Source organism: Diadema setosum, chromosome 13 (assembly GCF_964275005.1).
Source record: "Diadema setosum chromosome 13, eeDiaSeto1, whole genome shotgun sequence".
Classification (NCBI taxonomy): Eukaryota; Metazoa; Echinodermata; class Echinoidea; order Diadematoida; family Diadematidae; genus Diadema; species Diadema setosum.
The window spans coordinates 25,684,436-25,710,291 of record NC_092697.1 but is presented as its reverse complement, the minus strand read 5'-3'; the positions used below and the strand labels follow the sequence as shown (position 1 = coordinate 25,710,291).

The window sequence follows — 25,856 nt, the reverse complement described above, 5'->3', positions numbered from 1 at the left end:
ATATAATCTATTTGAATATTTACAGATTCAAAATCACAGGACAGTTTACAAGAAACAAAAATGCTGGCAAACAGAGAACACGATAAAAGACACAAGTGTATAAGAAGAAAAGGAGGCCACTGGAAAAAATATGCAGCGATTAGTCTCGAACAAGAGCATAGACTGCTTTCAACCTACATAAGAGTGGAGACAAATGCTAGTTTTCTGCATCTTGCCATGATCTTCAGAGCGCCTTTTCATAGACTCCTACTTGCCCCTAAAAATGCAAACTCTCCCATCTGGCTAGCGTGAAGCATCTGGACATCTTCCTTACTGCAGCGCTCTTTACAGGATGTGCTGATGTCCTCCTTGTAAGGAGATTGGGCCTGACACTGTCCAAGTTGTTTTGAATGAAAGCAGTTGCAGCAGAGCAGAGAAAACATTCGACAAAACATGATGACCAGACAGAAGGAGAACCCATGTTATGACTGTCTGAACGTTAGTAGGTCATCAAAGAGTCCTGTTGGGCCATTTAGGTCTGCAGCCATCTTGGTCATGTGGTGGTATTGTTTCTGCAATAGGACTCTTCTATTGACTAATGACAAAAACTATGATTTTTTTTTTTTTTTTTTTTGAGGAATGCAACAATTGTGAGCATAATATGTACACACCAAAGGATACTTAGCACACAATGCCACTGCCACCTGACTACAACAGCTATCTTCAGCTACCATCTGGACACATTATCACATGACTGAAAGTTACATGCTGGCAGCATTCCAAAAATATTTGTCTAACTTCACTCAAAACTTCACAAAACTTTTGGTCAATGTTTCCCTCCTCCACTGCATCTGCTTTCATTCAAAGTAAACCTTTCCTCCAAGGAAAGTTTTCCCTGTAATAAGATAGAGGGAGCAATGTTCTACCAAAAGATAGTACCCACGGCAGTCTAGCTGTCTTTTGGTACAGGCGGCAGAGCCATGGAATTCTGAGCCAGTTCAATCAGCGCTATGGCCCCCATCATCTTCTCCTGCTGTTCCTCGAGCAATCGCCGTACTGACGGTCTTCGCCTCTTGGGGGTCTCTCCGCTGCCGCCCTCTTCCTCTCCGGGCGAGGTGCTGCCGCTCATGGCGCGTAATCGCTTCCGCGAGCCCCGGCTGGAGGTGGGCGTGGTGCTGGTGGATCCGGCTCCGCCTCTTGGCTTCTGTTGACTGTCGGCGTACCTGGGTTAGGTTTCAATAAACACAGTCATAAACATTACTATGTTTAAAAGTTAATGTTTATAAGCTGTGGCTTAGTGCGTGAGGCTGTTTGCCCTTACAAAGGAGATTCAGCGCTACCAGACTTAACATATTAAAACCAGGCAGGTTCCAGTCTCAAGAGAGCTACTGTAAAACTGGAAAATTTTCCCGCATTTAGCGCAATATGAAACTAGTGCAAAAATAAAAACACATCAAAATGTTATCTTGTTATTTGTAATACTGCTTTATATTTGAATTCCTCGGAATAGAAAATAAGATAGAATTATCCTACCATGCAAAGCAGGGTTCGAAATTGGCGATGGTCCGCTGGCCATTGGTCACCCAAAATCATGTCGGACTAGCTAGAAATCATAAAATTCTGAAGTTACTAGTCCGTCTGGCTAGCCAAAATATTGCTTCATTGTCAAAATTGATTCTAAGTAGTCTGCCTGGCCGGTTAAAAAAAAAGTTAAGTGCGTCCCCTGCAAAGTGTGAAAACTCACTCGCACAAAAATTTTCACTTTTACAGTATTAGAGAGACACATGCAGGTACATGTATGTGCCACATGCATCTCAATCATAATCTTTTCCAAATCAGGGAGATGATGAATAATTTTTGTTAAGACATGAAAAGATACACATTTATAGGGAGCTTCCTGCAGAATCAGGGAAATTTGGTAGATCAGAGGTTCACGAGTTCACAATCCCATTATGCACACACTGCCTTGAAGATGTTTGATTCACTATGCTACTGTTGACCCAGGAAAAAAGAAAAAAAATTGTCACATGCAATGCTGGGATGCAACAGTGATAGTGTGCTCTGGAAAGACTCTGTTAACACTGAAAAACTACCATGGATTAACAGCAAAAGAGGAACATAATTATCACTATTATCAAACAAGGCGAAAGGAAAGAAAATCATATGAGGTACATTTCATCATTGCAGTTTGGTTTGTTTGTTTGTTTGTTTGTTTTCTCTCTGGACTTCACAATTTGCCCCATATTTGCAGGAGACCTTAAAAGTCCATGCAATGATGTGGACTATCTCCACTGTGTGGGGAAGTACACCCATGCCTTCTACAAATGTATACTTTATCAAGTACTTAAACACAAATATATAGACGTCATTGTCTTTAGGAGGGCACTTTTTAGATTGGTCAACACGATTAGAACTTCAATTCCTATCTGTTACATTTTGTCAGGTTTGGAAACTTTTTATGAAAAAGGAAAATTTGAAGACATATCTAATTTTGAGACAATAACTTTGCAATTTTAATGAGAGAAAAATACAATGCGTAGAATGAGTCCTATGATTTGAAGTTTGTCTGTTTGGTGTCTGTGGAGGGGGAAGTGTACACCAACTTTGCAAAAAAAGAGACAAACTTACTTCTGCAGCCATGAAGCAACTTCTTCGCTGTTCTCATCTGAACGGGTGACTTCATTTACAGACACTTGTGTTGTCTCGCGGCGTAGACTGGCATATGGATGCTCTGCGCAGTGTCTATTTGCGTGAGTGAATCTCGTCTGGCAGCCTGCATCCGAAGCATCAGAGTGATTTAAGAAAACAAAATGACCCATGACCCTCTTGTGTTGCAACTTTGCAAAAGATGCTTATTACTGGCCTCATTAGTCCCTAGGAGGGGACTCTATGCTTGCCTATTATCTTTATTTTTTATTTTATTCTTATTTTTTTGCTTGCTTGCTTGCTTACAAGGATCCATTATCCCTTTAGGAGCCACATTTAGCCCTAATCAGGCCGGGCTTTTTTGGCAGTGCTAAAACCGGAGGGGGGCATATTCTCTCCCTCCCCCCCCCCCCCAAGATCTTGGACATAAGTGGTGCTATAGCAACGAAATCTGGCATGTGTGACACCCATATCGTACAAATGTAGTCTACAAGATTGTGTCTTAAAGGACATGTTCACCTTCATTAACATAAGGATTGAGAGAATGTAGTAATATTAGTAGAACATATCATTGAAAGTTTGAGGAAAATCGGACAATCCGTTAAAAAGTTATGAATTTTTAAAGTTTTTGTGCAGTCACCGCTGGATGAGAAGACTACTGCAGTGTATGATGTCACATGTGTACAACAGTATAAGGAAAATATAAAGAGAATTTCACAAAATTTCATCTTTTGAAAAAAGTGCACATTCCCTTGACTCGTTATTGACATATGTTATGGGTAATATTATTCCCATTGCCTTTAGAAAGAGGCAAGTGAAGTGCTCTTTTATCATGCGAAAAAAGTGAAAATATGTTGAATTTTCTTTACATTTTCTTTATACTGTTGTACTCATGACATCACGAGCCTTAGTAGTCTCCTCATCCAGCAGTTCAAACACAAAAGTTTTAAAAATTCATAACTTTTGCATCGATTGTCCAATTTTCCTCAAACTTTCACTGATGTGTTCTACTAATATTGCTGCATTCTCTTGATCCTTATGTTAATAAAGGTGAACTTGTCCTTTAAGATTTATATAATAGAAGTGCACTGTACTGATATTGACATGAAGAAACAAAAGCAATTCTTATCCAGTTGCTGAACGTGCTTGATGAGAAGCACCTTAGAAGTATACTGTAAAAGTGAATATTTTCGCGCGATAAATTTTTCGCGCTTGGCCATGCAAGCAGAGTTTCGCGTTTTTTTAATTCCGCGGAATCAAGACATCATGCACAGGAACATACAGTAAGCAAAAATATTCGTGTGCTTTTATTTTCATGCTAGTTTCTGGTTGCGCGAAAATTTCAACACCGTGAAAATTTCCACTTTAACAGTAGATTGTAGTTTAGTAGAAATATTATACTAACTTTTAATCCATGCAGGCTCATGTGTTTCACTTGTTATTTACGATAGACTCACATTATAAGTTCATAGTGAACGCTTACCTGGTACTGAGCAAGCAAATGGCTTTTCCCCTGTGTGAAGTCTCTGGTGTGTCTTCAGTTGACCACTTTGTACAAATGCCCGACCGCAGTTTGGGTAGTCACACTTGTATGGACGCTCTCCTGAAATAAAAAATACCAAGCAGATTATCATCACAGGATTGTAAACACTCTAGTTAAATTGCTACTACTACCCGTAGCCTGAGTCGTGGTAAATGGTAAGCTGAATGATTGACCCCCCCCCCCCCCCCCCACCAAAAATAAAGCAGTACGGCCTAACCAGTTAGGTCCATTTTGTTACTACCGGTAGGCCCTAGAGTACATGTATCTCATTTAAAATTTAGTTTAATTCATTATTTGTCATTATCTAATAGCCTATTAGTCCAAAGGGAATCTAATTTGGTACTGTACACAAATGGACCAAAATTGTACTTTTCTTCAGCCTATCTTTTGCAACATTGTGTGTCAATGTAATGACATTCTAAATGCATAGAGCCTTTAAGATATGAAAATTATATAAGAAATTTTGCAAAAAAAAAAATATAAAAAAAAATTGGTTTTTATGTTACCTTCCTTTGTTAATTGTGCCATGATTGGTACAGCTCGTCCTTGATTGGTACACACACATGATTTGTATGCGCTGTATACAACTTCATTCATTTGCACCATCAACATTATCACCCATTCATAAGAATCATCCTGGTGAAACGTTAGAGTCTACCATTTGTACCAATCATGGCACAGCGCTGTCTGGAGGCAAGGCTGAAAGGTACTGATCTCAGTGAGCTCACCAATGTTAGAGTCTAGACGCCGCCTAGTCATTTGTAATCTGGCTGCTGTTGACTGAACATTTATTATGACCAACTTCACTGGCACAAAAGATGACTAATAACTAGACTATTCACCATTCAGTGCGCAACAACTGGTAAATAGCGGTCCAAAATGAGGACCGCGTCTTAACTCGCCTGCTAATTTCCAGCTTCAAATCTAACTGTTAGTTTGGCAAGAGGTCATGGACATGAAGTACAAAAACTTTTTGTGAAACTGTATACAGTACTCAGTATTTTAGAACCTCTATAGCCTAGACTCTATATAGGGTTTTCTAGGCCTCTACTGCACTGGCGCTGGCTGTACCTGTGTACTGTAGAGGTTCTACTGCTACTGCTGGTCTTTGTTGCTGCCCTGGCCCCTGTTTACCATGTTTACTGTGAATTTTAAGAGGTAGGTTAACAGGCTGCATCTTTCAAACATGATATACATGTACATACAAGGCTATGAATTATTTATTAACTTCAGTGTGCCACAGAACAGTAATACTAACGTTAATACTAGGCTGTAATCATGGCATGGGTGTGCACGTGTGTTAATTTTACTCGAGCTTCGTTAAACGTCAACAAAGTTAACTGTTAGAAGTCAATCTTATTTTTGGGCCCTGTGTATGTGGGCAGGTTACAGGAGATATCAGTTCATTTATTTACCTGTGTGAGTTCGTAGATGAGCCTGCAGTGATTTCTCTCTGGGAAATATACGTGAGCAAATTCTGCATCTTATCGCACCGTCTGACTCACTTCCCGCCTTTCTCAATTCTGCAATCATCTCCGCCCTTGGCCGCCCTCTGCACATCCCTCGATCAACTCCCGGCGAGCCTCCGCACGAACTCGATGGGCTTAGCTCGATGTCTCTTGCACTGTCAGACCACTTCCATGGATAAAAATCACCAAATCCTGGACTCATGGGACTCAGTGGCGTCGGCTTCAGTTGAATTGGACGAACCGGAGACTGAATAATGGTATTTGGCATTATTTTTTGAGGAGAATTCGTCAAAATACCGGCCATGTTGACTAACGTCGCTAATACAACACTGGACAAACACAGATTGGGGTCTCATACAACAACCGTACCCGCCGCCGCGCCCCGCCGCACATAGGCATCACATAGCACACAACACACAACACAGCTCTGATATCGCGCGCTTCACAACAGCCGACTACAAATTTGGCGCCGTATGACCTCAGTTGCAAAGAACTGTGGGAAATGTCTTTAACGCGCGCCTACCGGGTACTGTGTGTGGGTGCATAACCATTGTGGACAAACACGCGGGCGATCCATACAGTGCAGATAGCTCTTTAAAGGGACACCCTAAGAAACTCAAACTCCGTTCAGATGAGACCCTTGGTAGATGCGCATGGATCTCAGTTTTCATGAAGATGAAGCTCTAAAATGAGTGCTTACCTCATATTTTCTCATTTCTTTTAGTGAAAAGGGTCTAAAATTTTCACGGATTTGTGTAACTTGGCTCCTTACAAAATAACGTATTTTACAAGGAGATCCCTATCTTATTCATATTCATGTTATTTCCAAATAAGGCAGGCCTAGTGCGAAGCCCCTGACGACTTTCCGCTTCGGCAAGTCGCATAAAATTGTCGTTTTCTTTCTGACACGGGTAGGACGATAGACCCTACAATGTGAAAGTTACTAATGATATGACTCTGTGACACACTAAGACTAACTACATTTTGAGCATCATCATGCGGTATTATGCCATGTAACAGTCACAGAACAGCTGTCTTGCCTGGCGCAAAACTCGCGCGCTTTTGTATTAAAATTTCACCTTTAAATTCGACTAATCTACGGACAGCGTTTAGGGGAAATACTAAGTAATCCATGGAGGGATAGTCAAATGTATAACATAAAACAGTAAAAGAGCCATCAAATGATGTTACATGAGAGCTCATAGTGATAAATTAACAATGAAGTAGTTAATAAAGCATGTAAAATAAACAGTACTAAGTGAAATCCTTGCATTTTATGATATACAGCAATGTGAATGTTCGTCAAAATAAAATGCTCCAGTCCGTGCGTACGCGTATATGGGGGGGGGGGGGGGGGGGTAACACCTTCATTTTACAGTGACTATGCTCGCCGTGTGCACCAACCTAGGAATTCGGCCGGTCGCGTTTTTTTTAAAGACGGCACAGATTGGGGCATGGCGCGTGTTAAACCTATGGGAAAAACGTTGGGTTAGGGTTTTTGGTTATGGTTAGGGTTAGGGTTAGGGTTAGGGTTGGGGTTAGGGTTAGGGTTAGGGTTAGGGTTAGGGTTTGATGGTTAGGTTTAGGATTAGGATTAGGGTTAGGTTTAGGAATAGGGTCCCCGATAGATTTTTAGTTTCCCCAATCTGTGCCGTCTAAAAAAAACACGCCGGCCGGTCGGGCTCGCCAAGCCCGTGCGCTCGCGTACGGGACCGCGCTGTACAGTGGATGCGTTAGCTGCGACGGCATACCTCCGCAATCAGCGCACCCGTTTGAGAATGCGACTACGTACGATGCACAGTGAACGTATATATCGCCCAAGGTAGAAATCCGATGTAAACATTATAGCGAAATGTGCGTGCGTGCTCCCCATTCATTTTAGTACACGCTTGATATAACGCCATTTTTAATGACGGGGATTTCAGGGAGACAGCGCGTCTTATAGCGTTAAATATCTTCATCATCCTTCATATTTCGAAGGATATTTTCACCATGGATGTCACTTACACTATAGGTGTAAGTGATCGATTCCTTTTGGGGTTTGATTCTGTCTCAGATCCTCAAGATATATTTGCTGAAAACGAGCAACACCAGAAGGAGAAGAAGGAGAAGAGCAGCAAACATGCTAAGCAGCACAAGAAACCTGAGCAGGCGTCTGCCAAAAAAGCACCTGAACCAGAACAAAAAACAAGAAGAGACGGTATGGAACATAATTTATTTGCCTCATTTAAGCAATATTAAGATTTCAGCATTCTTAATGTGTGTCTTAAAAGCTCATGTAATCAGTATTTGAAGAATATGAGCAGTGAAACTGTAGGGACTGTCTTTGCGGTTATCCACGTTTTGCGTATTGTAATTCGTCATCCACGTTTTTCATCGTGGTCATCACACACTTGCTCGTACGACACATGCATGGGCATCGCAGTAGGGTCACCGAATACACGTGAAATCATGTCAAGTGAAGACGAACTCACAGCTGCTAGCTGGTCAGCATTGAGCACAATGGAGTAGGGCCTGTAGGACGACCGATGTTTTGTTATTTATTTAAACTGTGCAGCGAGAGTCGTTCGTAACAATAGGCCTACCCTACCTACCTAAAAAATAGGGTAATCGTGTAGAAATGCACACCATGCACACCTACCATTTCCTTCCTTAATTTGTTAATGAAAACTTCTTGTAGCTATCAGAAATGTCAAGATGGACCATATCTGACGGTTTCATGAAATTTCATAGTCAATTGCAGAAGAAAAGTAGCTAATTTTGACTCAAAAGTACGCCGATCGACGGCCGTGTCAGCGTAGCATGATGGATGATCGATTATGTGGAAGAGCGATATAACGATGATAATCGATTGTTGTAGTCTGTAATACAGCCGCTTGTTTGGTGTTTAACCACAATAATTACGTCGGCTCGACAGTAAAATGTGGAAGAAAGTGATCTTGATGCGTCTGTTTTTTATCGTTTTATGTAATTTTCTCCTGCGTGTGACTGTATATCTGTCAACATTTTTTGCTGACTAAATGTTGGACAGATAATATGTGTACAAAACAGTAAAAGATATATGAAAAAATGGGAATTATCCATCATGAATATTGCACAATAAAATTGATTTTTACCACAAAACAAAAGCAAATACTCATTACTGGGGTTGCAGTTTTTGTATACATAACTAAGAAAATGAAATGGAAAAATAAATACTATCATAAAAACAATTTAAGTTGAACTTATCAATCAAAAACATATTACCATTTCAATTAATATTCTGTTTCTTTTTAGGTAAAATGAGCACTTTAAGAAGTCCACAATACATGATTGTGTAACATACACTTTTTATAATACTATTCTCATTAATTTATTAATTTAATTAGGCCTATAAATTATGAAGATACTAGAAACAAACCCCCTTTGAATTCAACTTCCTTCTCATCTTCTTTTCTCTCTCTTTCTCTCTCCCTGGTAATAGCCTAACCTTTTTCTTCCACTTTTCCGTCAACCTCATTCTACTCCCTTCAACACTATTCAATTTGAATTATTATCAACTTTTGTCATGATGAAATCAATACATTTGTACTTGCCACAATTTTTAAAGAAAGGATCGATGTCTTAATCCTGGTATGAATAATCGTATCAATAATTTGAATAGTGATAATCATGATAGTGGCAATGAAAACAAACAACTATCACAATAGCTCACTTGAGCCTTCGACTCAGGTGAGCTAACAATAAGGAAAAAAATACGAAAAAGAAAGTAGGGGCTACACGTATTGCACGAGTCAAGTTCGATATTGTTAGTAAGCGGCTGATTAGAGACTACCAGAATCGATTACAATCGTTGACATCGTTCTCTGCGAAATCGGTGCACCACTTTACGTTGGAGACTATGTTCGCGACCGACGTACTTTTCAACTCCGATTTCTCATTTTTCTTACCTTTTCGGCTTTCTAATTCAATGGAAACTCTCTGATATGGTTCAATTTAGCATCTCCAATAGCTGCACAAAATTTTATTGACAAACAGCGAAGCGAACGGTAGGTGTGCATTTCTACATGATTACCAAAAATAGACATCTACTCCAATACTACAACTAAAGTACAACATGAAAATAGTTTGCATGAATCAATGGTGGTGAGGTGAATGGATGGCCATCCCATGGTCACAATTACTGTAGCCAGCACATGTGATGTGTTGCATGCATTCATAAAATCAGAGCAGAGCTAGCCAGGGGATAGAGTCTACTCTAACGTTAACTAGCCTCTACACGCAGCCGCTGTCGCAAAGCGACAGCGGCTGCACCTCTCTACTCCTTCGCAGACGTTATTTTCAGCGGTGGGTGTACGTTTCCTTCATGAATATCTTTATTAATCGTGGGGAACTAAAATATAAGGAATCCCTGTAATCTATGATAATCATTTAATAATCGGTATGCATATTTTTTTAAAATTATGTTCCCTACAAACCTTGTACGTCAAAAACCCACCGAAATCCGTCCTTAATTAAAATCAGGTCTGTAAGCGTCCGTATTGCTTCACTCCTCATCTTATGCGTGTAATTGAATAGCAATCACTCTCCTACACTACAACGTAGCTAGTCGGAGCAGAAGTGGATGAGCTAGTCGGAGCGGAAGTGACATCAAATCATGAGAGCAGCACGCGTGGAAATACATGTACGTAGAAGATGACAAGCTTTACGTAACACAAGAAACGCACGGGCGTACGTAAAATGCTATCATGGTTCCTCGGGTTGAGCGTTCGTGGTAGTTCGTTGACTTTGTGAATCATCGCACAATCTACTCCGAAAAATTCAACAATAAGGTTTGGTTACCAACAAAACACCAAATTCAACTCAACCATCAGCAAAATACGATATAGGTGGGTGGTATTACTGTTAAAATCAAACAAAATAAAAGACATTTTTGTGGTCTTGCCGTCAAAAGCGACGGTCGTTTACAACGTTTAAACACTAGTACATGTCAGACCGCTGTTTGCACAGCGGTCTGGTCTGGCTAGTCTACAACATGTCATTGCATTTAACTTAGCTACACGCAGCCGCTTGTCGCGAAGCGACAGCGGCTGCACCTCTACTCCTTCGCAGATGTTATTTTCAGCGGTGGGTGTACGTTTCCTTCATGAATATCTTTATTAATCGTGGGAAACTAAAATATAAGGAATCCCCGTAATCTATGATAATCATTCAATAATCGGTATGCGTATTTTTTTTGATTACGTCAAAAACCCACCGAAATCCGTCCTTAAAATCAGGTCTGTAAGCGTCCGTATTGCTTCACTCCTCATCTTCTGCGTGTTATTGAATAGCAATCACTCTCTTAGATACTACAACGTAGCTAGTCGGAGCGGAAGTAGATGAGCTAGTCGGAGCGGAAGTGACGTCAAATCATGAGAGTAGCACGCGCGGAAATACATGTATGTAGAAGACCACAAGCTTTACGTAACACAAGAAACGCACGGGCGTACGTAAAATGCTACCACGGTACCTCGGGTTGAGCGTTCGTGGTAGTTCGTTGATTTCGTGAATCATTGCACAATCTACTCCGAAAAATTCAACAATAAGGTTTGGATACCAATAAAACACCAAATTCAACTCAACCATCAGCAAAATACGATATAGGTGGGTGGTATTACTGTTAAAATCAAACAAAATAAAAGACATTTTTGTGGTCTTGCCGTCAAAAGCGACGGTCGTTTACAACGTTTAAACACTAGTACATGTCAGACTGCTGTTTGCACAGCGGTCTGGTCAGGTTACATTTAACTATGTGTCTGTATCTTGTTAATTAATGTTTAGAGTCTACAACATTGCATTTAACCATGTGTGTGTATCTTGTTGATGAATGTCTAGAAATCCCTTATTATATTCTAGATAGACAGCGGTTGTGCACTTTACGGCCCTATATTATCGGTAGCTATTCGCCGTATGCAAAGGTGATATCCCATGAGCCACCACGCACCGAGCAGCTGGCGAGCTTCTCTTGCTGTATGGAACGCCGTTTGACAAGTGATAAGGTCACTAAAAGTCCTCCTCACTCACTGCGCTTCTGCTGCGGAGCTGATCATATCGAACTGTGCGATCGCGATTTCGCGTGCCTTTGCTCTCCGGGGCAGGATTATCGTGCTTTACATATAGTGTGATATACAATGTTTCATCGCAGAAAATTGCCATGATCATGGGGCAAAGTGTGAGAAAGTTGGCAGTAGTCTGCAATACAATAGATTCCATTTTTGAACATCCTAGCTTGCGCGAGCTCGCCACAACAATTACGTGAATAGTAGTTTACTGTATGCCTCCTTCATCCATCCCGATCCGACCCTATCACAAATCGCGCAAACCAACCACGCGGGCGAGGTTTGTGTGTGTGTGTGTGTGTCCATGTGATGGCTGCCCGTAAATCGGTAGCTATTCACACTTCGCAGGGCGTCTGGTCGGGCTCGTTAAACGGTAAATGTGTAGACGAAATAAATACTAAGGCCCGAATTCACGAAGGTGGTACAAATGAAACCATGGTTTGAACCATGGACAAAAACCATGGAGCGCCAAGTGTCGCATGAAATATTTCGTTACGAAATCAGTCATTTCGTCGATGAAATGATTATTTTGTAACGAAATGACAACATTTTGTAACTAAATGAACATTTCGTCCACGAAATGATAATTTCGTTAACGAAACGGTCATTTTGTCGACGAAATGACCAATTTCGTAACGAAATATTCCGTGCGACACTCGGCGCTCCATGGTTTTTGTCCATGGTTTAAACCATGGTTTCAATTGTACCACCTTCGTGAATTCGGGCCTATCAGACTGGCGAATCGGGATAAGATTTTGGTTTTTTAATTATTATTTCACAGAATGATTTCGCCAATGCCGCGAGTGGACATATTTCCTCTGCAATAGGTTGATTAGTGATCCCCTGCTACAGATATAAGCAGAATTCATTCATTTAAAATCATGATTGAAGCACAAAAGTTTACCACTGGTTGCGTTCCGTTGTGTGCCAATGCCCAGCACCCTGTTTGTCTAGGGTCTGCTCGCGCTCGATCAAGGAGGTACTAGGCTCGCCTAGTACCTCCTTGGCTCGATCACGCCGCGCCGCGCAGGGAAGGGCGTTAGAGCAACCATATGGTGTACCGTAAGGGCTTTCATCACGCACACACACGTTGACACATTCATACACACTGCATCCCTACGCGAAATCTCACACACATGTACACAGTACAGTGCCGGAAGACACGCTGTCGAACCCGCGGTGCCTGATAGGTACTCAAATTCGCACGCACTGCTCGATTAGGGTAAAATCTCGCACCGATAATATAGGGCCGTAAAGTGCACAATTGCCCCGTTATCTGCAAAATGCATGAAAAGATGAGTGGGACGTGGACATGCATGCTGTAACTGTTAATCAGTGAGCAGGTTCCATGGTTAGATCTTGTGGTTAAGTCTGTCTCCTTCAATAAACTGAAGATTCTTGCAGGCTGTGTTATTTACATAATACAATTGAAAGATCTTTACAAGCACATAACAAATGTGAAGAACAACACAAAGATGAGAGTAAAATGCCCCATTTGCGGCAGTTTAAGGGGTTTTCCACACTAAACAAATCGAGCAAATTATTTTCAACCATTTCATATAACATTGACAAGATTATTTATAAACGCTATTGCTATCATAAAAAATATGACCAATGACAAACGCAGTGGTCAAGATTGACCAGGGCAAAACCCAGCACAGTTTGCGCCGATATGCGCCGTAGTATCTTGGCTTGCGGCACGATGTACAATTCCTATGCATTGCGCGCTTGCTCCGTGATCTTCAGCTGAACGCCTTCACATGGCTCGCAAACGTTGGGTGAGCGCCAATTCCCATTGCAAAAGCATGTGAAAATATTTGGCGCACATGCACCAACTGCAAATAGGGAATGCAATTCTGGTGGTGTTGTTGATGTCTGTCTCATGTTTTTCTGATTTTTTTCAATGGTAGCATCCACTTCCAGAAAAAAATGGCATCCCACATCGGCTCGCAAAAGTTCTAGTTTACCTGAGGACATATTTCCAAAATCCACGAGTATTGAAAACCACACTCTGTACTGCATATTTTATAACAGATTCTAGGCAAGAAAGAAATGATCGCACAGAGTCAGGAAGGAGACGAGATGGCGGTGGACGAGGAGGTCGCGGTGGAAACCAGGACAGACCAAACTTTAGAAGAAACCGAGACAACAGGAGATCTGTAGAAGGCCAGGACCACTTTGAGAACCAGGAGAACCAGGCCCCGTCTGAGTTCAGGAGTAGTGGCGGCGACAGGCCCCAGCGTGACTACAGGGACCAGGGAGAGAGGCCCCCACGCACTGAATACCGCGACCAGGGCGACAGGCCCAGGGGTCGAGGAAGGGGAAGAGGAGGTCGCGGTGGCCGAGGGGGATTCGGTGGCAGTGGCGGAGGACGGGAGTTCCGTGGCAAGCGAGAGTTTGACAGACACAGTGGCTCTGACAAGAGGTTTGTTGTATGATATGTGAATAAGGGAAGGGAGGGGTTCAGATATGTGATGTACATTGTGTTCTTCCACTTGCCATCCATTCCTACTGCTCTGCAAAATCATTTGCTTATTTCCCCTATGTAATCTTGCTGTGATAAGCTTTTGATTTATGTCCTCTACATTCCTCAAACCCCAAAATACTAGTACACCAGGGGGAGGGGAGAGTGTATTTGTAGGATATTACGAAGGAAGTATGAGACAGTTGTATGGAAACAGCATTTTGTCCCAAAATGATTTTTTTTTGTTTGTGTAGATAATTGCTGAAGACCGAGATGGAAGCGTGATAGATTAGGAAGCTTACGCCAAGCTGCTTGTTGGTATTTTTATCCTGCTCTCATGCTTTGAATTTTGAAGATGAGAGCATCAACAATTTTGATGATTATTTTTCTCTCGGGTACAATGCAATCACTTTTTGTTTTTTAAATCATGGATGCTTTTGTGCTGAAATTCATGTCATTTCTGTCTAATAATTTCATTGCAGCAGGTTTGCATGACCTGAAATGTTTTCACTCGGATTATCTGTAAACATTTTGGGACAAAAATACTATGCTGTTACGACTTCTATTTAGTTTGCTTGGGAGGGGAATGAATAAAAGAACTCTGTTGTCATTGTATATGGCATTTTTGAGAAAAATTGTTTTATTTGTGTTGCAAGTTGCCCTGTGCATATGTGTACATGTAGTTATGCTGTAGTGTACCCATGTGTGTTCTTATATTTTTGCATTATTTCAGTTTATTGTGCTTTTAATGTAGAATGATATTCAGCTAATTGTCCCATTTTCTGATTTATTGGGTTTATTTTTAGTCTTATTTTATTTTTGCTTCTTCCCCCTCCCCCCTCTCTACCTGTTCTGTGCATGACTCTCCAATACCTTCCCCTGCTTGCTCCTATCCCTCCACACGTACGCTACTTGTCTTACATGTACATATTGTGTGTATCCAACATCACACACAAACGCACACACAAACACACATGCATCCAACCCGAACCGTTCCTGCCTTGGTCTCCCAGCAGCTCATACAAGGCCCAGGAGAAAAGGGACGGCGGTGGCCAGCACAACTGGGGCAACGTGAAGGATGATGTCAAGTAAGGCCACCTGCCAGAGAGAGTGGAGCATAAAATGCAGTGGAATCTTTACATACCATGTGCAGAGATGCCAATTGTTACTCTTTTGCAGCGTTTTGTGTGTTTTTTCGCCCGAAGTACTGCAGTATTTTGTCGGGTTTTATTTTTCCCGAAATACTGAAGGTTTGATGGAAAACAAACAAAAAAATTCCCCAAATTGTATCACTGTACATGTATTTTGCAGGAAAGGTAGATTTTATGTGTTTCCACCAAGAATGTACCTTTCCATCCTTTCCAATAGTTACTGCAAAGCTGTGTACAAAGTTGGCATCCCTGTGTGTGCACAGAACTGTGTGACATATCTGTAGTGTTGCTGTGGTAGCTCTTTCCACATATTAGGCGTGCCTTTTGTGTATTCTGGTAAATACTTATTGCATTGGACAACACAGGTCCTCTAAATTCCAAATGTTTCTGGCACGTATGCATCATAAATTGTAGTTTAATTCAACTTAAATTTTTGACATGAAGGGTAGAGGGAAGAGAGAGGAAGACAGATATTTGCAATCTTTTGTATGGGAGTTCATCAATTTGGTCAAAATTATTCCACGTACAAAGAAACACTAGGTTTTTTTCTGTGAGCTTTTTGATGTAAAATTGATGTAATTTTCATTGCAATGTGAAAATTGATATTAAAACTCATCTGTTTCACTCGCTCAAATAGTTCAGCCTTCTCCATTGATTTTTAGAACTTTAACTCTATGAGTGGAATTTAGAAGAGTAAACGAAATGTGAGAAGCTGTCTTCCATTTTCAATATGAAACTCATCATTGCTCTGAGGAAAAAACAAAACAAAACATGCAAATTTCCTTAAAAGTTCAACATCAATTTGATTCTTGAGAAAGGGTAAATGTGTTTACCGTAAGTAAAGGTTGTTGCATACAAATGAAGATTGAGTGTAGTTTCAATTAAAGAGTTTGGGGATACAAGTCTCTACCTTTAGGAAATCAAACATCTTTAAAAAAAAAGAAGAAAAAAAAAAAAAAGAGCATTTTGATTCTTTGTTCATTGTAACACATATGTAGAGTCATGCATAGTGACTCTAAACTGATTCATATGTTTATTCATTGCTGGATCCCTAGAGCCCTTCGGAACGAAGGAATAGAGTTTACCAAAATGTAATTTTATATTCTGTTTCGACAATCTCGGTGAAGATTCCACTGTATTTTATGTTGTCTCATCTTTTGTAACTCTTAAGATACCGAGTACCCAAATATGTTAACCTTACATTTGCCCAGAGCAGGTTGGCCACAATGTTCTTTTAGGGCTGGAATCATAAAGAGAGTGCTATCACTTTGTCCAATTTTGCCTCAAATTTATCATACCCAGACCAAAGAGGACCCAAACAAATTTTCATAGTGGAGTGTTTTGCTCGCATAGTGTTGGTGTTGACTCTCTTTCTGCCTTCTACACGTGCTTAATTCTTTTGTGTGCCCATTTAAAATATCAGTGGCTGTGGTGTTTACTGTGCGCTCCATATGTTTTCAATACTCTATGCCATGCAGCATTGTTAGATGATTAATCCCTTTCCCTTTTTATGAGATACACCTCTTACTTGGACTGCTTTGGAGAGCAGCAATTGTGAAAGTCTTTTCTTTTGGTTGGACATGAGTAGCTATTGTGTTGTCATTCTTGAAGGGATTATACCCTGGGATTGCTTGGCTGTGGGCTCCCAGGTAGTGTGTTGAGACCAGATTGCAAAAATGCATGGAAGCGTAGTAAGCCTAAAAGGTGTAAGACTAGGTGAGATTGATACGCATACAGTGTATGATCTGCTATAGGGTGTATTGTGTTTTTTAACCCTCAACCCACTGGCATTGACTGCAGATACAAGTATACTGCCATTGGTAATGATAGAATTGTAGGCGGGTTTATGTTACAAATTTCAGAGAGAAAAGAATATGTACTTGAAGGTATGGAATTCAATTTTTAGATACACCATCAGGAGTGTAGTGACATAATTTTCCATGGCAAGATTATTTCATGCAATGACTTTGGGTAACGGGAAGAAAGTAAGACATTAGATGTAAACATATCACAGAATACTGAGTCAATAAATTCAAGTTACAAGGCACTATTGCCGCTATTCTTTACAACCTCTCTGTACCTTGTAGTTTTATTTTGTAGAATAATGCACAGGTTACAAAGCAGAAACACAAAGATACTCAGATTTATGCATAGGCCATACTATTGCTAGTGGATGCAAGCAGAATGGCTTTGTAACATTGATCTCCAGTGGGTAGGGACTGATTGCGAGTTATCTTTGCATTCTACAGGGATTTGAACACATCGAATGCCACTGACGAATCAGCCGGCAACCCTGAATGGACCCCACAGACAGACGGTGAACCCAACGAGAATGCACCAAGGTAACTTTCTGTCATCCCAGTGTCTCCGGAAGTTTGTGGGAGGGAAGTGATCCTTTCCAACAAATTTTCCTAGAAATCATATTGCTTTTTTGTGCTATTACATAGATCTTGCAATGAATGCAAGCAGTGAACATTAATGTCATGCTGCATTGTGTCAGAGACAATTCAATTGAATGATTGACAATTTGTGACACTTTTCAATTTAATGTTTTATTTGGTCATTTCTTCCCTCATTTCTGTTGATATATTGCGTTTTCTTCTTCTTTTTTAGCTCACCTGAGCCAAAGGCTCAAGTGAGCTATTGCGATCGCCCTTCGTCCGGCGTCCGTCGTGCGTCGTCCGTCGTGCGTAAACTTTTTACATTTTCATCTTCTTGTTGAAAAACCCCAAGACCGATTTTCATCAGACTTGGCAGGTAGCATCCCTAGGGGGTTAGGAACTCAATTTGTTAAAATGGGCACCATGCCCCACCCAGGGGGCCCCCAGGGGGCCCCCAGGGGGCCCAAACCCCCCATAATTAAGGAATCTGTAAAAATCTTCTTCTCTAGAACCAGAAGTGATAGAGCTAAGTTAATACTGTGAGTTAGTACATTGATGACTGTAGTTTCAAGTTTGTTCATGGCAGAATCAGGGGTGCCCCCCTTGGGACCCAGGGGAGGGGGGTGGGAAGGGGTCCTAATGGGGCCTAAATTGTACATTTTCATCTTCTTCTTGAGAACCCCATGACCAATTTTCACCAAACTTGGCAGGTAGCATCCCTAGGGGGTTAGGATCTCAATTTGTTAAAATGGGCACCATGCCCCACCCAGGGACCCCCAGGGGGGCCCAAACCCCCCAAAATGAAGGAATCTTTAAAAATCTTCCCTAGAATCAAAAGTTATAGAGCTAAGATAGGTCCTAATACTATGAGTGAGTACATTAATGACTGTAGTTTCAAGTTTGTTCATAGCAGATCCAGGGGTGCCCCTCTTTGGGGCGGGGGGGGGGGGGGGGGGGGAAGGTCCAAATGGGGGCCTGAATTGTACATTTTCATCTTCTTCCTGAAAACCTCATGATGGATTTTCGTCAAACTTGGCAGGTAGCATCCCTAGGGGGTCAGGATCTCAGTTTATCAAAATGGGCACCATGCCCCACCCAGAAGGCCCCAAGGGGCCCCAACCCCCCCCCCCAAAAAAAAAAAAAAAATTAAGGAATCTTTAAAAAATTTGGGCCCTTATTGTACATTTTCATCTTTTACTTGAGAATGCCTGGTCAAATTTTAGTAGAGCTGTGAATAATTTAGATTAGTGACTGCGTGAAAGGTGAACTTGCGATACTCAGGTGAGCGCTAGACCCGCGGGTCTCTTGTTTAAGGTAGGAGAGTTAAGTCAGATACTGTACAGCAAGATATTTTCGTTATTTTTTTGTTATTTACACACAGTACTTTAGATTGCCTGTTTTGAGTTCTACAACACACATTGGAATGAGATGTGTATTGCACTCTCAAATTGTTGAAAAACCCAGGGAGGTGATATAAATCTGTAATTCTCATTCACAAAAACAAAAACAACATTTCTCGAAAATGCACATGGTCATGACCCCCTAATTCGCGAAAATATCTTTATGCAAAAATAGCAACTTATACAGTATACTTCACTCTTCGTGTATAACAAAATTGGTCAATTCACAAAAGCGCAATCTTGCGACAATGTACATGACCTCATTCGTGAAAATATCTGTATGTGATAAATACAGCTTATTTGGTAGAACATTACTCTTTAGGTATAACAAATTTTCCATACAACAAAAGAAAACTGCCCATCCTGAGGACTTCCTTATATTAGCCTTTATGTCAATTCTGTTTTTGTTATTTATATATTATTATTGTTGTTATTACTTTTACTATTGTTATATTGTTGTTTATGTGTGATTTTATTTTTTTGCTCATTATTTCATAGTGAATCTGTTCCTAAGGAGGGAGAAGAGAATGAAGTGAATGCTGAGGATGGGGAGGAAAAGGAACCTGAGAATAAAGAGATGACCCTGGACGAGTACAAGGAGCTGCAGGCCAAGGAGCGCGCCAAGAGCCAGTTCAACCTGCGACGTGCCGGAGAGGGAGAAGATAACTCACAGTGGAAGCAGACGTACATCCTCAAGAAGATGGCAGCCAAGGATGGAGACGCTGACAAGGTACTGTAAAACTAGGAATGTTGGCATGCATTTTAATGTCGTGGATTTCGTGAGAGCAAGATTGGCGAAATTAAAATGCACATGAAAGTTCTTGTCTACACTATACGCATTGAATGTTAGAGGCAACTCGTGAAAATTTCATACCGTGATAAAGTCGACTCTAATTCGCGAAAATTTCATGCCGCAAAAATATTGTGTAATACAGTATTTGGATAGATGGCAAGCAAATGTCCGCCGATAGTAATAGTGGCATAAAAGACTTATTTGTGTTACTGTGTGCCTGACTGACAAAGCATGGTATCTTTAAACATTGTAATTATCATTCTCTTTTTGTTTTCATTTCTACTTTATTTTCATCATGTCACAAAGCGCCATGAGCACTCAGTCGCAATGGATAATTGCGCTGCATTAATCTCATGTATTGTTACATTACCTGCCTGCATGGTGAATATGCTGATTTCAGAATCGCCAAGGTTCCCCAATGATGCAGGAATCTCCCTTAACTTGTTGAGGACAGACTACTTTTGCTACAACACGTATTTCCCATAGATACTTGCGCGAGTATACTCGGGACTCGTCCTCAATGGGTTAAAACTGTTCTATTTCTGTCAACACCAAAGAAATGAAAACCTCCCTTATTTCCCTTATATTTGCGTAATGAGATGCATGGAACACACAAGTGTCTCGCTGATTGCCCTTTGGACATCCCTTATTTTCATGAATGTTGAAACTGTGATGCCAACTTGAGGGCTGAAGTATAGTATTACCTATTAAGCCATGCTCTTTATGTGTGTTTCTGCTTGTTTTTTCATTATTTTCTTGTGTTTTTATTGCCCATACTGCATTCTTGGCCCAAGTAAGGACGGAATGGAACATGATAAAATATTTATGTAGAACCGCAGAGTATATATTTCAGACTTGCAATCGGTTGTCTTGTTTGCACTCTTGATCAGCAAAACATGTCCCATACAGTCAGCCTTGTCTAAGTCAAATCCATTTGAACTGAAGAAATAGTTTCGACTTTAAGAAAATTTGACTTTTGACTTATGAGGGATTAAGATCATCACAATAAAAATAAAGAGAAAGGGAGTTGAAAAGACTTCCGACTTCGGCAATTATTCTACTTATGCGAGGTCGACTTAAGCTAGGTTGACTGTATTCTATTTCATAGATGTCAGATGCATCTGTGAGTGTTGTTTTCTTCCCTTTGCTATCAAGTGAAAGTTAAATGCAACCTTCAAATATTTCCCAGTTTTGGTTACCTGTTCAGCATTTGTTGAAAAGTGAGAAGTTAAGCCATCTCAGAGGCACTTGTCATTATGCCTAGAGTGAGAGCGAAAGGGTAACATCAGGTGGTCTGTTTATCTCATTCTCAGCACACGGACATTTACCCGAAGGACCGCCCCAGCAAGCAAGCAGCATCTGAGCTGATCAACTTCACCTTTGCCGATCAGCAGGGTGGCGGGCGTGGGCGTGGTGGCCGTCGAGGGAGCCGCGGCGGACCACGCGGAGGCGGACCAGGTGGACGAGGACGAGGTGGCGACCGTGATCGTGATCGCGATCGCGCGGGAAGAGGTGGGCGTGGTGGCTTCGGAGGAGGTGCTGGGGGTGGCGGTGGTGGTCGTGGAGGCAGGTATCGCGACGAGTCCGCCATTCTGGTGGATAACGAGGAGGAATTCCCCTCCCTCACTCCTATGAAGTAATGGCAACGTCATGTATGCGTAAATGTTTGCCATGAAGGGAAAACAAAAAACAAAGATACGATGGTGGTTAGATAATGTGCTGTGTAATTTATTCCCAAAGGTGTATTTTCAACTGCAGTTACGGCATTTGGAGTAATTCACGTTCACCGAGGATGTCAAGAAATAGAATAAAGGAAGCAAGGCTGCTCCAATTTTATGTCCCATTTCCTCTGATGTCTGTAGGCAAAGCTTTTTGTTGTGTAATCAATAATAGCCAGTGAGCAGAAGTTATTTTCTTTCAGCACTATCATCACAAAATTATGACAGACCAACTACCCATCTTTAAATTCTTTACATTGCCCCATTTATATGCTGTCTCTGTTCTCTAGTAGAAATCTTCCAGGTGTAGTGATTAGGGTATATGTCTTGAACATAGCAAAGTAAGTTGGCTTTTGCAAAGAAACGTGATAATGTAACTCTCTTAAATTTTATTTGCTGCGTGCAGTGATGCCAGAGTGGTATCACTCCGTCCAGCAATGTGATCAGTGATGAGTTTCCATTTTTTGTACCTATGATTGGATAGTGAATAGAGCTGCGCGTTTAATGTCCCACAGGAAAATGTATCTACCTTGTAGGATCTGGTATTGACATTCGCGTAGTTCTATGCTCCTGAAATACTTGCAACTGCAGCGATTCATGTTGCCATTTGCTCTGTATGTCATCCCATTGTAAAGATGTGTTCCAGTGGGAAGCAAGCCCTTGTCTGTGAGTTAGTACCTGGAAATTTTGTAGTCCTTTTGTCCTTTTTTTTAAACTCCCTCAAATATAACATATGTCAATGACTAGGGATGTGGACATAGATTGACCTGTCGTCTTGGTGCATGGAAAGAAAGCCTGTAATTGTAAGAACGAGTCTTGAGTTTCCTTGTGGCTGTGTGTACGAGCGACAGTGATGTTTGCATTACCAGTGCTGATCTGGTCAAGAGCGTAACAGGTAGGCTAGGGATCGGCATACTTCTCCGAGGACAGTCTCGTTTATTTGGAAACCTTGTGTGATGTGTGAATTCGGGTACGAGCAGTTCCACTGAACAATTTCACACCGAGACGTGGCGTACTGGTGTCTTCATAGTGGCTGAGAAACAAGTGAGGTGTACGTTTTGCTTAACATGTTCGGGAGAGTAACATGGTGGAAGAAAGTGAGACCCTGCTCACCAGTTTTCCTAGACTGCTTGGCACTTGGAGAAGTTAACTGCGAGTGATACACTAGGTGTGATTGCTGGGAATTATCAAGCATACATTGCCATCAGTAGACTGGTGCCTTTTTTCTTTTTTTTAGGTTGTTGTTCACAATGCTGAGCAGTAATAAAAAGAAAAAAAAAGATTAATAAACTTCAGCAGAAGTGGAAAGGCAAAATGCTATATTTGAAAGAAACAATTACAATTGATATTTGTATTTGTTGCCAAAAAAAAAGTTTATAAGAAATGCAAGAAATGAAGAGAAGTACTAAAATGAGAAGTAATGCCTATTGAATCACATTGTGGAAATATTTCCAGGTTTTGTGTTCTCCAAGGTCGATTTTTGCTTTTTTGACGACTTGTATACAGCAACAACACAAACTTGGACTTAAATCTGGTTCTATATCCACCATATTTCCCTGTACAGACACTACTGAATTGAGAATCTGTGGCCAAAACCCAGTTATGAAACTTGGCGGGTTATCCCCGCATTTGGTAAAGAAGGCAGTAGTCACCTTTTCTTTGTGCATATATTTGTGTATTGTGCTTTCACTGAGCTGATACATCTTAGCATAAGTCTGGCCCTGACAGGATTTTCGGTGTGAATGTGTTAGCCTTATGAATTTGCTCTCTCTCTTTCTCGGAAGATGAAAGAAGCATAAAAGGGAAAATTTGGAGAAGAAATCTCTCATCCACTGAAGTTGCAGCTTATAAACATGTCAGCAGATGATAGCGGTGTTTTATATCTATACAAACTTTTACGTTGTGATATGTCATTTCACAAGGAGGCATCATGGTGGAGATATTTGGGCATGAAGTATTTGCAGCATACGTATGTGTATGATATACGAATGTCTTGTCTGACAAGGGTCAGAACTTGCTAGTTAAATTATGTCTTGCATCTTTTCTCAACGGAAATTTAATGTTGAATGTCTTTTTTTTCTTTTGATATATCTATATATATATGTAACTTGATTTGCATGATGAAATTAATTCGATTTGCATGGTAGCCCCGGTGTAACAAGTTACGTTTTTCTATTGGACAATTCAAAAGAAATCCCTTTTGAACAAATTGATATCATGAGTGCTATGCAATCATTGGGGTAAAAAAAAAAAAAAAAAACTAAACAAGAAAAAGAGAAAAAGGGCAAACACCTGGCTGATCAGTGAGAGTCAGAGGAATTTAAGCAAAACGAGTTTCACGGTGTTCATTATGTGTGCCATCAGGTCTTAAGTGTATTATTGGCGAGTTCATGGTATCGTCATTCACTGTACATGGTGCGTCATCGCTGCTTAGCTGAGATCAGGGTTTATCCCCAGATGTGGATGCCTCAAAGGAATTGCTTTCTTAATTTTGCAAGGCAACTTGCCACTTACACATACAAAAGCAGCCAGTTTTGTTTGGTCACTCCAGTGAAGCAAAGAGGACATTTACGTTTGTAACCAGATTTGTGTGGAATTATGAAATGAGTGAGCTCTCCATTGAGTTGTCCATAAATGTGAGACTTCACAAAGTTGGACATACAGCCATATTAAAAGAGCAAGCGAAGTCCTGGTCCACGTAATATGACACAATACATGTACATACCTGTATTAACATCGAGGTGAAATCTCTTCAACAAGTGCACTCATGTGGAGAATGCCTTTTGGAATCTGTTGCAGACAAAACTCTGCTTAGGAGGAGAAGATTCTGCAAAATTGTTTAATGCATGAATTTTGCTGCTGGGGGGTGGGGGTTGAGGGACACCTGAATATAATGGCAGTGCATCTGAGAGTTTTAGTTTTTTTACATTTGTTTTAATTTTTTTATTTTTGTGGAAGGGCCAGATATGACATGTACAGATGTTATTCCTATCCCTCCATGATTTATGAGGAATGGCATACAATATAGATATCCTCACATGTTGAGATGTGTTTTCTTTTTCATTTTGGTTTTATCCCATGCATTTTGCCAGTGTATCAATTTCCAGCATCTGATCTTACTGCTAGTTCTTTATACAGATATGTTTGTGTGAAACTCCTTTGTGTTATTCCATGAACTCTAATCCACCATTTTTCATCATCATCATCATCATAGCCAAGCTGTATGAGTATTTGAGTTGGTTTTTTTTTTTTATTGTTGCAATCTTGTACAGCATTCTTTCAATGCTGATTGCAGGATAGTCCTGCGTCTTTTTGAGTTGATAAGAATGTCTCCCTTGTTTTTCTCAAAAAAAGCTGTAAATTTTGTCAAAAAAGAAACTTTGTACTTTGCATCGCATTTCTGTTGTGTAAGTTATCAGAGCTCTGTCCAAGATATTTTTCATTTCCTGCTCTGGATGGCATGTTGAAGATGTAGGCAGTGATTGTCCAGCTCTTTTACCTGCAAAGCATGGCTCCAGGAGATGTCAGCCAAACATTCAGTTGTTCATTTCACCAATGTCCACCCTCCCCCCCCCCCCCCCCACCCCCCAAAAAAGGGAACTATTGCCAAGATGATATCATATGACTGCAAGTTATGCTGGAGTGTCCTGTGTACTCACAATTGATGCTCATAAAGATGTGTCATTCAGAAAACCACCGTTAAGTTTTTGCTACCATACATCACTAATTCATTAAAAAAATGTGGTGGGGTGTTCATTGCTGAAATGAGTTCACAGGATGTGGCAAACTCGTGGAAATGGAGCCTAGTTCTTCCCACAAGCACATCTTGTGTTGCCAAGAGTCGAAGCTGTATAGAAATGTGTTTAATTTACATCTTGTGAATATCATACCATGTTAACAGAAGCCCCCTCGATTCACATGTCTCTCCATCCATTCTTCAGAGGTGAAGCATTAAAACGAGAGAGAACCAATGAATACACGAGTGCAAGGTGTTCTTTGTGAATGCGATGGAATGCCGAGTGATGGCCAGAGCTATGAATCTGTTAAGAAAGCATGTGATTGGTGGTTGTGTGGACATCCAAATGCAGACCTCCGGATGATTTTCAGACTTTTACATTTGAACAACTATAAATTAGTTATACTGAGTACAAAGTTCTAGAATTCATTGTGTTGGGATGAGGAATAAGAATGTTTTCAAAATTCACAACAAATTGCAATGAACAAGGATGTTG

General features: G+C 40.8%; 2 protein-coding genes across 3 annotated transcripts; one reads left to right on the top strand and one right to left on the bottom strand.

The window, feature by feature from the left end:
- Positions 1–5,951, bottom strand: LOC140236706 (zinc finger protein 367-like). The gene is made up of 4 exons (XM_072316627.1): positions 5,584–5,951; positions 4,109–4,228; positions 2,608–2,752; positions 1–1,202 (listed from the first exon to the last, which is right to left on the bottom strand). The coding sequence occupies exons 1-4, from the start codon at positions 5,939–5,941 to the stop codon at positions 929–931; spliced, it is 897 nt and encodes a 298-aa protein (XP_072172728.1). The 5' UTR covers positions 5,942–5,951; the 3' UTR covers positions 1–928.
- A 1,501-nt stretch (positions 5,952–7,452) lies between these two features.
- On the top strand, positions 7,453–25,599 carry LOC140236954 (uncharacterized). Of its 2 annotated transcripts, none has more exons than XM_072316899.1 (6): positions 7,453–7,837; positions 13,752–14,142; positions 15,198–15,269; positions 17,582–17,674; positions 19,612–19,843; positions 21,220–25,599. In XM_072316899.1, the coding sequence occupies exons 1-6, from the start codon at positions 7,630–7,632 to the stop codon at positions 21,544–21,546; spliced, it is 1,323 nt and encodes a 440-aa protein (XP_072173000.1). In that variant the 5' UTR covers positions 7,453–7,629; the 3' UTR covers positions 21,547–25,599. The 2 variants fall into 2 exon arrangements, with proteins under 2 accessions (XP_072173000.1, XP_072172999.1); XM_072316898.1 differs by having other exon boundaries at positions 7,454–7,837; positions 15,195–15,269.
- Positions 25,600–25,856: the final 257 nt, after the last annotated feature.

Coding starts and splice junctions, on each gene's coding strand:
- LOC140236706 (XM_072316627.1), bottom strand. CDS start 5,941: ATGGCCGGTATTTTGACGAATTCTCCTCAAAAAATAATGCCAAATACC. Junction 4,229..5,583: donor TCATCTACGAACTCACACAG/GTAAATAAATGA, acceptor TTTTTATTTCAG/GAGAGCGTCCATACAAGTGT. Junction 2,753..4,108: donor ATTTGCTTGCTCAGTACCAG/GTAAGCGTTCAC, acceptor CTTCGGATGCAG/GCTGCCAGACGAGATTCACT.
- LOC140236954 (XM_072316898.1), top strand. CDS start 7,630: ATGGATGTCACTTACACTATAGGTGTAAGTGATCGATTCCTTTTGGGG. Junction 14,143..15,194: donor CACAGTGGCTCTGACAAGAG/GTTTGTTGTATG, acceptor TTGGTCTCCCAG/CAGCTCATACAAGGCCCAGG. Junction 17,675..19,611: donor CCCAACGAGAATGCACCAAG/GTAACTTTCTGT, acceptor ATTATTTCATAG/TGAATCTGTTCCTAAGGAGG.